Source organism: Rhinoraja longicauda, chromosome 20, assembly GCF_053455715.1.
Source record: "Rhinoraja longicauda isolate Sanriku21f chromosome 20, sRhiLon1.1, whole genome shotgun sequence".
NCBI lineage: Eukaryota > Metazoa > Chordata > Chondrichthyes > Rajiformes > Arhynchobatidae > Rhinoraja > Rhinoraja longicauda.
The window spans coordinates 2,928,709-2,946,639 of record NC_135972.1 but is presented as its reverse complement, the minus strand read 5'-3'; the positions used below and the strand labels follow the sequence as shown (position 1 = coordinate 2,946,639).

At 45.7% G+C, this 17,931-nt stretch overlaps 1 protein-coding gene across 5 annotated transcripts in view; it reads left to right on the top strand.

The window, feature by feature from the left end:
• Nucleotides 1-17,731, top strand: part of iqsec3a (IQ motif and Sec7 domain ArfGEF 3a) — a 253,682-nt gene extending 235,951 nt beyond the window's left edge. For 3 of the 5 annotated variants that reach the window (XM_078416738.1, XM_078416737.1, XM_078416741.1), the window contains exons 13-14: nt 4,479-4,525; nt 10,994-17,731. In XM_078416738.1, coding sequence (XP_078272864.1) covers nt 4,479-4,525; nt 10,994-11,428 — 482 coding nt within the window. In that variant the 3' untranslated portion in view covers nt 11,429-17,731. The remainder of the gene's footprint in view (nt 1-4,478; nt 4,526-10,993) is intronic. The other 2 variants (XM_078416739.1, XM_078416740.1) reach the window with 2 other exon arrangements.
• The last annotated feature ends 200 nt before the right edge of the window (nt 17,732-17,931 follow it).

The window sequence follows — 17,931 nt, the reverse complement described above, 5'->3', positions numbered from 1 at the left end:
GCGACTTTGACAAGGGCCAAATTGTTATGGCCAGACGACTGGGTCAGAGCATCTCTGAAACAGCAAGGCTTGTGGGGTGCTCCCGGTCAGCAGTGGTGAGTACCTACCGGCAGTGGTCCGAGGAGGGACAAACCACAAACCGGCGACAGACAGGGTGTTGGGCGCCCAAGGCTCATCGATGCGCGAGGGCAACGAAGGCTATCCCGTCTGGTCCGAACCCACAGAAGGTCGACTGTGGCACAAGTCATAGAAAATGTTAATGGTGGTCACGGGAGGAATGTGTCACAATACACAGTGCATCGCATTGCTTTTAAGAAGAAGTTATGTAAACACATGGAGAGAGAAATATCTATGTTGCTTTGGGAGGCTGAAGTAAATGGGACAATGCTCATAGGCATAGACAGGAGAGCTGCTTCTTTCCTGTAAAATGTCATATAATTCCATTTATAAATGTGAAAACGTAATTTAAAAAAAATATATATCGCCAATGTGTCCCAAATGATATCATTCCGTCTTCCTCCCAGTGTTTTAGCTGCCCCCCAGTGGTGGCTTAGTGCCAGCTCCCCTCCACTGGCATGTCAGCAGAATCCCACCCAAGGGTGCCCCCTTACAAATTGGCACAGTGGCGCAGCGGGTAGAGCCACTGCCTCACAGCGACAGAGGCCTGGGCTTGATCCTGACGGGTGCTGTCTGTGTGTAGAATTTGTACATTCTCCCTGTGACCTCGTGGGTTTCCTCCAGGTGCTCCAGTTTCCTCCCACATCTCAAGGACCTGAGGGTTTGTAGGTTAATTGGACTCTTAATTGTTCCCAATGTTGGGGGAGTCCAGAACAAGGGGCCACCGTTTAAGAATAAGGGGTAGGCCATTTAGAACTGAGATGAGGAAAACTTTTTCAGTCAGAGAGTTGTGAATCTGTGGAATTCTCTGCCTCAGAAGGCAGTGGAGGCCAATTCTCTGAATGCATTCAAGAGAGAGCTAGAAAGAGCTCTTAAGGATAGCGGAGTCAGGGGGTATGGGGAGAAGGCGTAAGGAGTGGGATAGCACAGAACTAGTGTGAACGGATGATCGATGGTCGGCGTGGACACAGTGGGCCAAAGGGCCTGTTTCCAGGCTGTATCTTTCAATTCAATCAATCAAATTGGCCTGGTGAAGTTGGTGGTAGAGTTGCTGCCTCACAGCGCTAGCGACCCGGGCTCGATCCTGTCTGCGGGCGCTGTCTGTACGGAGTTTGCACGTTCTCCCTGTGACCTGCCTGGGTTTTCTCTGAGAGCTCCGGTTTCTTCCCACATGTTTAGTTTAGTTTAGTTTAGAGATACTGTGCAGAAACATACGCTTCGGCCCACCGAGTCCGTGCCGACCAGCGATCCCCACACACTTTCACTATCCTATACCCACTAGGGACAATTTACAATTATTTACACGCAATGGTAAATGAGACAACTGAAGAAATGTCACCATCTGAAAAATCTGGAGATACTGGGCTTGCTTTTTGATGTTCTACCTGATAACCTATTGTATGGGGGGGAAAAAACTGCAGCTGCTGGTTTAAATCAAAGGTAGACACAAAATGCTGGAGTAACTCCGCGGGTCAGGCAGCATCTCGGGAGAGAAGGAATGGGTGACGTTTCAGGTCGAGACCCTTCGGGCATCAACCTTTTCTTGCGTCTACCTTTGATAACCTGTTGTACTTGCGCACTCTGCTCCAAACAGCCTTCGCTATTTCAATCGCATCATATCCCACCACATACACACATCCACCAACAACCCATGTCATCATATCCCACCACATACACACATCCACCAACAACCCATGCCTCAAAGAGATATTCTTGCTGACGATCTTCACGCCTTTAAAACCTCAGAGGAATAGTAGGCCGTAGAATCATGGAGCGTGGAAACAGGCCCTTCGGCCCAACTTGCCCACGTTGGCCCACATGTCCCATCAACACTAGTTCCCACCTGCCTGCGTTTGGCCCACTCCCCTCCAAGCCTGTCCTATCCATGTACCTGTCTCATCGTTTCTTAAACTTTGCAATAGTCCCCGCCTCAACTACCTCCTCTGGCTGCTCGTTCCATTCACCCACCACCTTTTGTGTGGAAAAAGTTACCCCCTCGGGTTCCTATTAAATCTTTCCCCCTTCACCTTATATCATTGCCACCCGGTTCTCAATTCCCCTACTCTGGGCAAGAGACTCTCTGAGTCTCTCACCGATCTATTCCTCTCATAGAAACATAGAAACATAGAAAATAGGTGCAGGAGGAGGCCAATCGGCCCTTCGAGCCAGTACCGCCATTCATTGTGATCATGGCTGATCGTCCACAATCAGTAACCCGTGCCTGCCTTCTCCCCATATCCCTTGATTCCACTAGCCCCTAGAGCTCTGTCTAACTCTCTCTTAAATCCATCCAGTGATTTGGCCTCCACTGCCTCCTGGGGCAGAGAATTCCACAAATTCACAACTCTGGGTGAAAAAGTTCCTTCTCACCTCAGTTATTTAATCATTTTTATACATGTGATTTTGTACAAGTGTGAAAATTCTGCAGATAAATCAATTTAAGTTCGGTGTGAGAGATCCCCTTGGGATGAAATTGCCCATATGTTCGTGTGAATGAAAAGAAAATTGTGGGCAGTGCATGCTTGAATAGGCAGTGCTCATTTCCCAATTGGGTGAAGCCCTGTGCTGAAATTGCAAATTGTAAAATTATCCCCTTAGTTTCTTCTGATAGACTTACTGAAGTTGCAGTGGCATCTGGTGAGATTACAAGCATTGTGCTGTCTTGTACGCCAGTCAGAATTCCACGTTAGAGTAACGTTGCTAATTAAATAATGAGCCTGTGTCAGATGAAAGTCAGTACCGGCTTGCTTCAAAGGGGAAGAGTTCTGTTACGGGTTTCACGGCGGCATATTTTGTTTACATTGCAAACTATCAGGTATTGAGGGGCCTATCCATATATTCCAACGGATGTAACCTCTCCTGCAGGAATAATCTGAAGGAGAAGGCGAGATCGCCACATTTTCCTGGCATGCCTCTATATTTATTCCTCATCCAAGATCCAGAGTAACTTTCGAAGGTAGACACAGAGTGCTGGAGTAACTCAGCGGGTCAGGCAGCATCTGTGGAGAGAAGGAACTCGGGTCGAGACCTTTCTTCAGACTGATGACATTGTCCCGCCCCCTCCCCTGACATCAGTCTGAAGAAGGGTCTCGACTCGAAACGTCACCCATTCCTTCTCTCCAGAGATGCTGCCTGACCCGCTAAGTTACTCCAGCATTCTGTGTCTACCTTCGATTTTAACCAGCATCTGCAGTTTTTTTTACCTACCCAGAGTTAGCTTTTGTGGTCATCAACATGCTACCTTTGGTGGGGCTTGTGAATCCCCCTCTTCCTGACTCCAAAAGTAGTTAAACTTCTGAAGATAGACACAAAGTGATGGAGTAACTCAGCGGGTCAGGCAGCATCTCTGGAGAACATGGATAGGTGACGTTTCACAGAGTGCTGGAGTAACTCAGCGGGTCAGGCAGCATCTCTGGAGAACATGGACAGGTGACGTTTCACAGAGTGCTGGAGTAACTCAGCAGGTCAGGCAGCATCTCTGGAGAAAAATGATGGGTGACGTTTTGGGTCGGGACCCTTCCCCATTTTCAATGGCCAGCGTAAATACTGCTCAGTATGTGCATGTTCTGAGGTTTGGAAAAGGACTACGTTAAAATGATCTCTTTCTTTTTCTTTTCATGAGGGAATAAATAGAGTGGGGGGGGTGGGAGGAAGTAGGATAACATAGAACTAGTGTGAACGGCTGATCGATTGTCGGCGTGGACTCGATGGGCCTGTTTCCATGCTGTATCTCCAAACCGAGCTAAACATTATGACTAGAAATACTGAGCAGTATTTACGCTGTAATTGAAAATGGAGAAACATCACCCATCCTTTTTCTCCAGGGATGCTGCCTGAGCCGCTGAGTTACTCCAGCACTCTGTGAAACGTCACCTATCCATGTTCTCCACAGATGCTGCCTGACCCGCTGAGTTACTCCAGCACTCTGTGAAACGTCACCTATCCATGTTCTCCAGAGATGCTGCCTGACTCGTTAAGTTACTCCAGCACTATGTGAAACGTCACCTATCCACGTTCTCCAGAGACGTTGCCTGACCCGCTGAGTTACTCCAGCACTCTGTGAAACGTCACCTATCCATGTTCTCCAGAGACGCTGCCTGACCCACTGAGTTACTCCAGCACTTTGTGTCTACCTTCAGAAAATACTAGAACAAGGCAGGGTACAACAGCAATGAGCAAACATTGATGCTTTCCCATCCAAATCGCCAAGAAAATATCCCAGTGCTCCTCGATGAAAAGTAATCCCTTTCACATCTATGGGTGCAGATTAACAAAGGCTGTTTCCACGGCTCACCTAGACTTCAGCACTATGGACAGCTACATCCCACTGATGTCAAAAAATGTATTCTTTGTTTTTAAAGGCAAAAAAGAGCTTGGAGAAAGCAAGAACAGTAACAACGCTGTGGAGGTAAGACACTACTACTTCGGAATAGGTCTATGTTTTTGCCTCATAGTAGCCTACAATTAAATATAAAATACACAGATCTGGCCCTGGGACACACAACCTGATGTAGTTCTGTACAAGTTTAAGTCCTGAGATCGGCATACTGGAGGCAAGCACCAAATCTGCACCAGTGTTAGCTCCATTTGTCCGTTTCTGCATTTCTACTGATGTTATTGAGCAATCATTGCTTAAAATCAACCAGGAGAACTGACCCGTTGAACACGGAACTGAGCAGTCAAAATGCGTAGGAAGGAACTGCAGGCGCTGGTTTACACCGAAGAGAGACACAAAATGCTGGAGTAACTCAGCGGGACAGGCAGCCTCTCCGGAGAGAAGGAATAGGTGACGTTTCAGGCCAAGACCCAAAGGGTCTGAATAAGGGTCTCGCCCTGGAACGATGCCCATTCCTTCTCTCTGGCAATGCTGCCTGTCCCCCTGAGTTACTCCACCATTTTGTGCCTATCTTCATTCTCTTGAGTGTTTGGTGTTCCTCCCATTGCCCGCCTGCACAGGTCCTCTGGAGTGCTCTACGCCAGCTACGCATTGTCTCAACCTGTCCCACCTTATTCCTGTTACCTCCAGAAATGTCTGCCTGGTTTAGCTGCTTCCCAATACTTTGTCTTCTATTGCTGAAGAATTCTCCCCCTCTCTAGCACTCTGCTGTTTTTCTTCAAGCCACCAGCTCTCTCCAATCTTCCTTTATTTCTTCTTCAAAGTGATTTCCTCATCTCTTCCATTCCTAATTGATTTCCCCTCTCTCCATTCTTCTCCGCTCAGTGGCTTACTTGTTGTTTGCTCAACTTCTATGCCTTTTAATATCATTCAAACACTTCTAAAATCATTGTTTTACTCTGATTTTCATCTTCTCCAGGTTAGAGTCATGCAGCGCAGAAGCAAACCCTTATGCCCACTGTGTCCACAATGGCCACCACACACCCATCAGCCAAAACATTATGACCACTGACAGGCAAAGTGAATAACATTGATTATCGTGTTCCAATGGCACCTGTCAAGGGGTGGGATATATTAGGCAGCAAGTGAACAGTCAGTTCTTGAAGTTGACGTGTTGGATGCAGGGGAAACGGGCAGGAGTAAAGACCTGAGCGACTTTGACAAGGGCCAAATTGTTATGGCCAAATTGTTATGGGTCAGAGCATCTCTGAAACGGCAAAGCTTGTGGGGTGCTCCCGGTCAGCAGTGGTGAGTACCGACCGACAGTGGTCCGAGGAGGGACAAACCACAAACCGGCGACAGACAGGGTGTTGGGCGCCCAAGGCTCATCGATGCGCGAGGGCAACGAAGGCTATCCCGTCTGGTCCGAACCGACAGAAGGTCGACTGTGGCACAAGTCACAGAAAATGTTAATGGTGGTCACGGGAGGAATGTGTCACAATACACAGTGCATCGCACCCTGCTGCGTATGGGGCTGCACACGGAGGACCAACAGCATATTAGGCAGGTGGTCATAATGTTTTGGCTCATCAGGTCATAATGTTTTGGCTGATCGGTGGTATACCCACTGCTACACTAATCCCATTTTTTATTCCCTCCACTTGAATTATTTTCGAGATACACACCAGGGGTAATTCACTAAGACCACCAGACCTGCAAACCCCCTCGTCTTTGGGATGTGGGAGGAAACCGGGGCATCCTGAGGAAGCCAACGTGGTCACAAAGAGAACTTGCAAACTCCACACAGACAGCACATGTGGTCAGGGTTGAACCCAGGTCTGTGTTTTTTTTTGTTTTTTTTAGATTTAGAGTTACAGCACGGAAACAGGCCCTTCGGCCCACCGGGTCCGCACCACACAGCGATCCCCGCACATTAACACTGTCCCACACACTCTAAGGAACAATTTTTAAAAAACATTTGCCCAGCCAATTAACCTACAAACCTGTACGTCTTTGGAGTGTGGGAGGAAACCGAAAATCTCGGAGAAAACCCACGCAGGTCACGGGGAGAACGTACAAACTCCATACAGACGGCGCCCATAGTCAGGATCGAACCTGAGTCTCCGGCGCTAAATTCGCTGTAAGGCGGCAACTCTACCGCTGCGCCACCGTGCCGCCCTGGTGCTGTGAGGCAGTGGTTCTACCGTGCTCGACTGTGCTGCCCTCTCTGCTCCTTCTAACCTGGCTTGTAGCCTCAGTCTACTTTTCATTTCTCCATTATCCAGTCAATAATTCTCATGTTGACTTAATCCTTGCTATCGTCCATGACTTGTCCTTCCTTTTCCCGTTGTCAGTAGTTTATTGTCAGTTTGGTTTATTGTCTCGTGTACCGAGGTACAGTGAAAAGCTTTTGTTGCGTGCTATCCAGTCAGCGGCAAGACAATACATGATGACAATCGAGTCAGTTACAGGGTATGGATACATGATAAGGGAATAGAGAAGTTGAAGAAGATCAAACAGTAGTTAAAGTAAGAAATGTTGCTGTAGGAGTAGAGAACTAAGAGTGTGGAGCGATTGTAATATGTGATTGTAGATCTGCTACAATCGACAATAGATAATAGGTGCAGGAGGAGGCCATTCGGCCCTTCGAGCCAGCACCGCCATTCAATGTGATCATGGCTGATCATTCTCAATCAGTACCCCGTTCCTGCCTTCTCCCCATACCCCCTGACTCCGCTATCCTTAAGAGCTCTATCTAGCTCTCTCTTGAATGTATTCAGAGAATTGGCCTCCACTGCCTTCTGAGGCAGAGAATCCCACAGATTCACAACTCTCTGACTGAAAAAGTTGTTTTTCTGGCTAGCACGCCAGTAGTCGCCAGGGTTGGTCGCCATCTCGCAGGTCACCCTTCAGTTGGTTTCTCTGTGCAGCAGTGCGAGAGGTTATTGTTTACTTCTCTCAGGGCTTTCTCACTTCCGGTAGTAGTCGACTGTGGTTTATTATACACGAATACAATCAAATCAAACTTCAGACATTAGGTCGAGCAAAGGGGAAGATACAGAGTGCAGAATATAGTTCTCAGCATTGTAACGCACCAGTTCCAGGGACAAATACTAATGTCCACATTAAAGCAGTGGGTAATTGGACTGTACCCTACATTATTGGTTTATTCAAAGCAATTTGATAATTTAACACAAGTCTCAAGGGACTTCAATATTGACTCCAACTTGTAGAAAAAATCTTGGATGGCATTTAACTATTTTGCAAACTATCCAAAGAAGAAAGTAAAGGCAGTGAGTTAGTAAATGTTAACTAGTAACTATTGGTGGCCTTCTAACAAGGAAAAAGATCACAGCTTCACACAGAGGGTGGTGGGGGTATGGAACGAGTTGCCGGAGGAGGTAGTTGAGGCAGGGACCATCATAACATTTTAGAGACATTTGGACAGGTACAAGGATAGGATAAGTTTGGAGGGATATGGGCCAAACACAAGCAGGTGGGTCTAGTGTAGCTGGGACATGTTGGCCATTGTGGGCAAATTGAGCTGAAGGGCCTGTTTCCACACTGTATCCCTCTATGACTAGTGTAGCTGGGACATGTTGGGCGGTGTGGGCTAGTTGGGCTGAAGGGCCTGTTTCCACACTGTATCACTCTATGACTAGTGTAGCTGAGGCATGTTGGGCCGTGTGGGCAAGTTGGGCCGAAGGGCCTGTTTCCACACTGTATCGCACTATGACCAGTGTAGCTGGGACATGTTGGCCGGTGTGGGCACGTTGGGCTGAAGGGCCTGTTTCCACGCTGTATCACTCTATGACTAATGTAGCTGGGGCATGTTGGCCAATATGGGCTAGTTGGGCTGAAGGGCCTGTTTCCACACTGTATCACTCTATGACTCTATGACTATGACTGCACTCGACGTAGAATGATTGACCAGACTCAACCAACCTTGCATGTGGCTCTCAAATAATATTGAAATGATTATAACAATAACTAATATTAAAAAATCCCAGAATGTAATTTTATTTTTAAACCCCCCCATAATTATTTTTCTAAATTATTGCAATTATAACAATCATTATTATAGAAAATGCCATAAAGTATTTAAAGCCCCCAATAATAATTTCTAAAATTATTGCATTCATTATTTTAGCAATATTAAAGTATAATAAGTGTGATCATCTAATAACATTAAATATGATTTATTAAAATAAAATAACTATAATAACATGGTAACTAGCCCAACTAGAATTATAAATATATCATCAAATAATTATATTAGTAATATTACCATATTATAATAATTGCAGTAATAATTATTGCAATGATTGTTATTGCAGGCATATAATAGTTTGTTTAAAGTGTGAGAAGGGTTGATGGGCAGTAACTGGCATTTATTCTGTCATTAACGATACACTTCCAATAAAATTAGGTGATTAGTCAGTTCAGTCAGTCCTTGCTGCTCTCAGTACTGGAGCGGGCAGAGCAGTGATCCAACAGAAAATGGTGGACTGCTTGGTCTAATTGTGTGTGTGTCCCTTGTCCCGAGGTGGCACCAAGCTTGCACTGAGCTCCTTTAGTCTTGCCATTACTTGTGACAGCAATCTTGGAATCAATTTTACAGCAGAACAAAGTCGTGACCCGTCCCCTCCTGTCTGAGCACAGAGTGCGGACGGGACTTCATCTACCAGTCATTCAACGTGACCTGTGACGGTAAAACTAATGATATTGACACTGATTATGTTGAGCATCTACGGAGAGCTGTTTAAGTGTAATAAATCGTGAGGAAATGACAGACCACAGCTGAAGCAGGCTGCCATTCAGTGAGACCAGTGAAGACAATGTGAATACAGAGCACAGCATCTCTGGTGCTTATATAAACAGAAAAATAGATGCAGGAGGAAGCCATTTAGCCCTTCGAGCCAGCACCGGCATTCATTGTGATCATGGCTGATCATCCACAATCAGTAACCCATGCCTGCCTTCTCCCCATATCCCTTGATTCCACTAGCCCCTATCTAACACTGGAGCTCTATCCCTTGATTCCACTAACCCCACTATCTAACACTGGAGCTCTATCTAACACTGGAGCTCTATCTATCGACACTCTGCACGTACCTTCAACATAGCTGCTCTCTTCTCTTCCCTGCTCTGCCCTCTGGGTTGGCATTACAGTCAGCAGGGTTTTGCCAATGTTTGTGCAAACATTCAGAGGAAACGGGTGGGAATGGATGAGCAAGGACATCAGTAGCTCATAAAAACATAGAAACATAGAAAATAGGTGCAGGAGTAGGCCATTCGGCCCCTCGAGCCTGCACCGCCATTCAATATGATCATGGCTGATCATCCAACTCAGTATCCCATACCTGCCTTCCCTCCATACCCCCTGATCCCTTTAGCCACAAGGGCCACATCTAACTCCCTCTTAAATATAGCCAATGAACTGGCCTCAACTACCTTCTGTGGCAGAGAATTCCACAGATTCACCACTCTCTGTGTGAAAAAAAAAATTCTCATCTCGGTCCTAAAAGACTTCCCCCTTATCCTTAAACTGTGACTCTTGTTCTGAGCGTCACACCACGCTCTGGGTCAACACCGAGACCAAATCACTCAGCAAGGGAACCTGGATGGAATTGTATCTTTACAATAATACCTTAGTGGTATAACCATACTAGACCAAGTGGACCCGTTGGGCCCAAACCTCTCCTGCATTGGTGCAGCACCCTCCCTTCCCCTTCCCCTTCCCCCCACCCCCTCCCCCCTCTCCCCCACTCCCACCTCCCATCCCTCCTCCATCTCCCTCCCTCCTCCCCCTCCCTAGGAGATAGATTTAAACTTTAAAATGTGAATAACTTTAAAAATATAACACCGATTTCAAAGCACCTTCTTCCATTAGCACCAAAGGGACGACGGTGAGTAAGGTGGGCCTAAAATTGTTGCGCTATCGTGTACCGTTTAGACTGTAGTTCAGGAACAAACAAACGAGAGTTTTAGTATATAGATTTAGGGTTTCGTCACACAAAGAAAGGCCCTAACTATCACTTCAGGAATAAACAGAGTGCTTATTGCATTTGGGTTTCCCAGATTGAAGAGGTTTAAACACATCAGTGATACATTAATTTGATGGACCATCCCACATGTCCATGTAACAGAGACCCACAATAACAATCCCTTTGTCAAATTACCTGAGTGATATGAAGTGTGCCTCACCTGCTCACTATCCTTCCTCATCCACATAAAAATAGATTTTCAACTGTATTGCACTCTAAAATAACATTATCAATTGAATTTCCAGACAATGTTTTGATCGCTTTTGGTGACAGGTCCTCTTTCCTGTACTGTGGATGTATTTGGTGCCAGGAAATCAGGTTTGGACTGCAGTCCATTTGGCTAATAGATTTATGAAGTCTAAATCTATGGGTAAGCACGTGCAATAAAATAATTAGTAGGCTCTCTCTCCAGAGCGCTAGCTAGCAAGAGGACAAGCAAGGTGTGAACTAATTAACGTTCAAAGTAACAAAGTGTCGACTATTTCTAACCTAGGTGTCAATTCACAACAGACTTGAAGCCTACCAGCACCACGCAGTGGGGAACCAGGAATGTGCGCTGCAGCAAAGCACGCTCCTCAACATCAAGCAACACAACTCGACCGCACCTGGAGCCCTGGACCATCTCCCCGAAACGTTACTCCAGTGCCAGCAGGTTGTCAACGTCATCGTGCTCCCCGCGCTGCCCGACCAGGTGGACAGCCCGCTGAACGCCAGCCCCTCCCACCAAGCAGGGTCGGACGCCGACTCCAACTGCTCCACGCCGCACAAGCTAACGGAAGAGCGACTTCAGGGGACAGCGGTGAAAGCAGGCCAGCAACCGCCCCTGCCACCTCCACCTCCTCCCTACAACCACCCCCACCAGTATTGCCCCCCCAATCCTTTTGTACACAGACGTAGATACTCTAGTGGGTCGCGAAGCTTAGTGTAACCTTACGCTGCACAATCCTAAAGCCAGAGTAAGCACGGTTTGGATTCACAGGTCCATTTCTAACTAAATTCTCCTCTGAAAAGTCCAATCATTCTTTCCCCTAAAAATCCAAAGGCATTTTGTATTCTTCCATTGGTACATTGACTCAAACCTTCAATCAGCAATCATGAGTTGGATGTAGATTATTGCCAATCATGGTAAATATTGGGCAATTAATGTTATATTTTTCTGATCTTAACTCTCTCCCAACCTCTAATCTCCTTTGCCCCAAATTCTTTGTCCATCGAGAAGGTGGGGTGGATGTTGCTTCTGGCTGATGCTGAGGACAATTGCAAGAGTAGGTTTATCTACTGGGTGACACAGCTGGTGGTGAAGCGGTAGAGTTGCTGCCTTACAGCGAATGCAGCGCTGGAGACCCGGGTTCCATCCCGACCACGGGTGCTGTCTGCGCGGAGTTTGTACGTTCTCCCCATGACCTCGTGGGTTTTCTCCGAGATCTTCGGTTTCCTCCCACACTCCAAAGACGTGCAGATTTGTAGGTTAATTGGCTTGGTAAATGTAAAAATTGTCCCTAGTGGGTGTAGGATAGTGTTAGTGTGCGGGGATCACTGGTCGGCGCGGACCCGGTGGGCCGAAAGGGCCTGTTTCCGCGCTGTATCTCTAAACTAAACTAAAACAAAAAAACTCATGCTCCTCACACCACACCTTCAACTCACCAAGTGACTTGCAGGATCTGAACGGTCAGTCAGATTTCAACCATTCCATGCTTATTTAATGCTTTGTGCTTGTTACACATAGAACATAGAACAGTACAGCATAGGAACAGGCCTTTCGGCCCACAATGTCTGTGCTGTACATGATGCCGAGTTAAACTAATCTCAATTACCTGCATGTGATCTACAACCTTCCATTCCCTGCAGATCCTATCTAAAAGCCTCTATCCTATCTGCCACTATCCTTTCTGCCTCCACCACCACCCCTGGCAGCGTGTTCCAGCACCCACCACCCTCTGTGTAAAGAACTTGCCCCAAACATTTACTTTAAACTTTGTCTTTCAGGCCCATTCACGCTTCTTCGAATCTACAACCTTTTGTTTGGTAATGATGAACTAATGACCTAGGTTATCGTAAATCTGCCTCATCACTAGTCCACCCATGACATCTGCTACAACCACCTGGAAAGTCTGGGGAGGTTATCGACCAGAATTTACTCATCAGCCCTTAGCAAGAGAGAGCAGACACACCTGACAAATCAACATAGACTTACTCTGGCTTGGAGACCGAAACACACAAAATAACTTTACAATTATTGACAACTAATTTTCTAGTGATTTAACGAACGCTTGATTGATGAAAATTGTGTATCTTTGGACATCAAGCGCACAGATTTAATAGCTTAATTTATAGATTATAAAACTCACCAAATGTTAAGGCAGTTTCATAGAAGTATTTTGACTTTATTGTAGATAATCCAGATTGACAGATTACACTCATCGTCATCAACATCGCTGTTTATAAGCTTTTAGCGGTCTAAAGACAGCAGAGCAGGTTTTTATTAAATTTATAGATCACTTCTGTTTAGAATAGGTCTTCAGAAATGTTGCCAAAAATATCATTTTGGTTCAAGTTAGAATACGTAACTCATCCCTACAGCGATGTATTTAACACAACTGAAGGACAAAGTGTTGCCAGGACTCGAGGGTCTGGGCTATAGGGTGGGCAAGCTAGGACTTTATTCCTTGGAACGCAGGAGGCCGAGGGCTGATCTTACAGAGGTGTACAAAATCATGAGGGGAATAGATAGGGTGGACGCACAGAGTATTTAGTTTACCATGGGTAGGGGAAGCCGAAACAAGAGTACATCGGTTTAAGGTGAGAGGGAAAAGATTTAACAGGCGCCTGAGGGGCAACACTTTCCCTCAGAGGGTGGTTGGTGGGTGTGTGGAACGAGCTGCCGGAGGAGGTAGTTGAGGCTGGGACTGTCACATCAAGAATAGACACCAGGACAGGTGCGTGGAGAGGAAAGGTTTGAAGAGATATTGGCCAAAAATGGGCAAATGGGGCAAACTTAGACGGTTGGCATGGGAAAGCTGGGCTGAAAGTGCCACAACTCTACAAATAGCTGAATGGCCTGGTGTTCCAAAGAATAATGGGAAGAAGGAAGAAAGACAGAGCAAAGATCCTGCCGAGACCAGGAATTTTGTAATGTATGTAGTTGGCATTGAGATATCAAGGTACATGGAGAGGGCCATGAGATGCACTCACTGTACTTGTATCACAAGTAGTTTTCTTTTGGAGAGAGTTTGCTTAAACTAGCTCTGTGCAGATTTGACTTCACAAATTATTCTGTAGGATTCTTTTCAAAAAACTTGGGTAAAGAAAAATCATCTGTGGTCTCTGTTAAGCAAATTGGTACCTTGTTAGTTTTGACATCAGTCTGATATTTGGTCCAATAATGTACACTTTTCATTGAATCTCAATTCTCTCAGTGAATGACACCGATAGAGTTATAATATATAATCAATATTTTGTGATATATTTCCATTCATAGTTCATTGTATGATCGAATAGTTTGAGTGTTTTGGTCATAACCTTTAGGTAATCTGACTTATATTGAAGGTATTATTCATTAATGTATGTAATATTTATTATAGCAGAAAGAAAAGATATTTTGCTGAGGCATATTATTGTATAATTTAGAACATTTCACGTTGTACATTCACGGGATTTCATGTTGCAAGCTTAAAAAGCCGATGCTTGGGTTTTGTGGTACAATGGTCACATTTTTCGTTGTAATTTGGATTTAAAGACAATCCCTTCTAGACATTGATAGTTTCCTCTCGTAAGCCGAATAACTCATTGACAATGTGACCAAATTGTTTAGGTACGATGAAATATTCTGTGGTTTCAATCGGCTTGCTATCACGGATGTGACTTCATTGGTAAACTATTCTAGGAAGCGTTAGCCATCTAAATCCGTTGCAGCTTCTTTGAAGAGCAGGGGGCGGGAGGTTTTAGCCGGCAGCCAGCCCTTTAACGAGTCTCAGGTGTGAGTTCGCAGAGCAGGGGTCACTTCATTCACCGAGATCGGCTTCTCCATGAAGCAGTCAATCCAAACCCATCCTGGTCACCATGGTGACTCTTTGCTCTCTTTAACATAGAACACAGCTCCACCATCGATGTTCCGGCAACCGATGGTTCGGCACCTCCTTTAATCCAGACAATATTTCGAGAGCACACTGGGCAGCCAGAGATGGCATTGCGCACTTTTTCAGGGCATGTGCCTCTATGTGTTTCTATTATTGTAATTATTTAATTTTCTAGCAGTCCGTGATGCTTGAGAAACACAGAAGGGATATGGTTCAGTTTAGTTTAGTTTCGTTTATTGTCACGTGTACCCAGGTACAGTGAAAAGCTTTTGTTGCTTGCTAACCAGTCAGCGGAAAGACAATACGCTATTACAATCGATCCATTTACAGTGTATGGATGATACATGATAAGGGAATAATGTTCAGTGCAAGGTAAAGCCAGCAAAGTCCGATCAAGGATAGTCCGAGGGTCACCAATACAGAGAATAAGAGTTCAGGTTCGATGTGCATGGTTGAATTATTACCATATGTCCTCTGTTGGCCTGGCAAAATGGATAATGAGGCAAGACTCTGGAACCACAGGGCGCTGTAAAATCAGTGGTGGAGCTGTTTATGCAATGCGGTGATTTTGTGAGGACTTCTTCCCACACCTAATGCCCATTTAGATTTATTTTGGTGAATTATTCATATTGTGTTGAGATTCGCAGTTTTAAATCCACTCTTCCAGACAGATGCTGAACCGTTTGGCAGCTTTTTTCAACTTTTCGCCAAAATAAATAACCTGCGCCAACAGGCCACTGACCGGCGACTAAAAACATCAACACGATACATTTACATTCCATGTCGAATGTGACAAAGCAGCTGGAGCAGCTTCATAGGTCCAGTATCACTGGGGTTGCCAAATTCCTCACTCCCGAATAAGGGACAAAGGGTGACGTCACCGCCCCGCGCCCCACGTGACCTCACCCAGCCAGCGGCCACGTGCTCCCGCTCCACCAATGGCGGCCGCCATTGGTGGAGGGGGAGCATGGGGCCGCTGGCTGGGTGAGGTCGCCTAATCCCGTATTTGGGAGAGGAAGATGGCAACCCTACTAATGCGGGACAAACTAATTTAGCCCAAAATACGGGGTGTCCCTAGGTATCACTGAGCCACATATGTCAGAGCAGGTCATCTAAAGCTGGGTTTGCCTTAAGGAATAAGTCCAAGGAATGAGTAGAAGTACAGAGGCGAAGAATTAGTCAGGGAAATCTCGAGCTTGGAGCCATTACAGATGAAGGCAGAACATCTAACGCAGAGTGAGATAGATTCATGACTAGTCCGGATGTTATGGGGCGAAGGCAGGAGAATGTGGTCAGTGGGAATGTGGGAGAGAGAGATCGGCCATGATTGAATGGCAGGATGGACCTAATTCTGCTCCTATCACTCATGACCTTATGATCTAACTGTGAAGCGATTACGTTTGAGAGGCCAGAAGGAGATTGCAATCTTGAGGAGGGGCGAGAGAGATGGAGGGATTTGAGAACATGAGTGAACAATTAATAAAACACAAGGACACAAAGTGCTGAAGCAACGGGCGATGTTTCGGGTCAAGATCTTTCTTGTGGTAGTGTCGGAATGAGATGCCTGGGTGAATGACAAAGCTGGTGGGGAACGAGTGAATGGCACTCGGTGTGAGCAAGGAGATGAGCAACAGGGCTTTGGGATTGTGCCGACATTTTGGAGTGTGGAATGTGGAAGGCCAGTCATACGTGCACTGAGACAAACCCAACAATGGCATGGAGAAGGGTTTCAGGCGAGCTGTGGCAGTGTGGGTGGAGGTGGTCTTAGAAATGGTGTAGACAGGTGGTCCAAAGACCATCTCAAGGTATCAACAGAATGATTGGTTCCAACCAGTTGGCCAGACAGTAAATGTGCCATTAGTCAGGGAATGGAATTGGTGGTGGATAGAGGATACAACAGCCGGAGGGTATGCAGGTATCTCAGCGCTTATTTGGAGGGTTTTGACTCATCTCGTGCTCAACGTTGGCCAATTCAAAGACAGTCGAAGGGTTATTGGACGTCAAATTAAATGTGTTAAAGATACAGAATCAGTCTAAAATATCTTCTGCTTTAAGTTGTCTTAGTCACGTATGAACACACTACCTGTGCATCAATGTCTACACTGAGACCGTAGTGAATTGAGTTCCATTCCAGCAATCAATAAGACTGATCAGGATGAATGTGTTAATATGAAATATATAAGTCACTGAAATAAGTATGATTATACTTTTTCCATAATATATTCAAATATCTTCTTAATTTATAAAGCATAATCTTGCACCTGAAAGCACTTTTAATGGAATGTCGGAGTGCAATGTTTACGGATGGTGTAAAATAGGGCGATGGTAAGCATTATAGAGAATTTACTGCTTTAGGAATTAGTCAATATTTTCAAAGTTGATTTTGAAACTCGAAGAAGAAATAGCACAGAATCGTTACGTGGTTTCTGTAACGTTTGCAGGTATCCTTATATTTTTAAAGAAAATGTGCGTTTGAAAAAAAAAAAGAAAAGGAAATGTGTGTGACAAAAAAATGTTCTGTTTTACAGCAGATAGAAGTGGTGAGTGGTGAAGTCTAGGCATGAACTCCATCCAACACCCAACTGCGTTGTTAGCTTTTGTCACAAGGGACTACCGCATCCAACACCAGCAGGGAACATATGCTGAGTGTATACCTGAGCAACATGTAGTAGGTCCAGAGACAAATTAGAGATGCGTTGTTGTCATTGGGATGGGAAATTAAGAGGCAGCCAGGATTCAGTGTTGGGCAAAAAGGTACAACATCTGTACCTACCAATTGGAAGAAATTTGTCCCTGGGAGTCAAGAGTGTTTAATTACTGAAAACGGAACAATGAAACTTACTTGCAACAGCATAACAATAGGCAATAGGTGCAGGAGGAGGCCATTCGGCCCTTTGAGCCAGCACCGCCATGCAATGTGATCATTCTCAATCAGTACCCCGTTCCTGCCTTCTCCCCATACCCCCTGACTGCTATCCTTAAGAGCTCTATCTAGCTCTCTCTTGAATGCATTCAGAGAATTGGCCTCCACAGTTTAAGAATAAGGGGTAGGCCATTTAGAACGGAGATGAGGAAGAACTTTTTCAGTCAGAGAGTGGTGAAGGTGTGGAATTCTCTGCCTCAGAAGGCAGTGGAGGCCAGTTCGTTGGATGCTTTCAAGAGAGAGCTGGATAGAGCTCTTAAGGATAGCGGAGTGAGGGGGTATGGGGAGAAGGCAGGAACGGGGTACTGATTGAGAGTGATCAGCCATGATCGCATTGAATGGCGGTGCTGGCTCGAAGGGCTGAATGGCCTCCTCCTGCACCTATTGTCTATTGCCTTCTGAGGCAGAGAATTCCACAGATTCACAACCCTC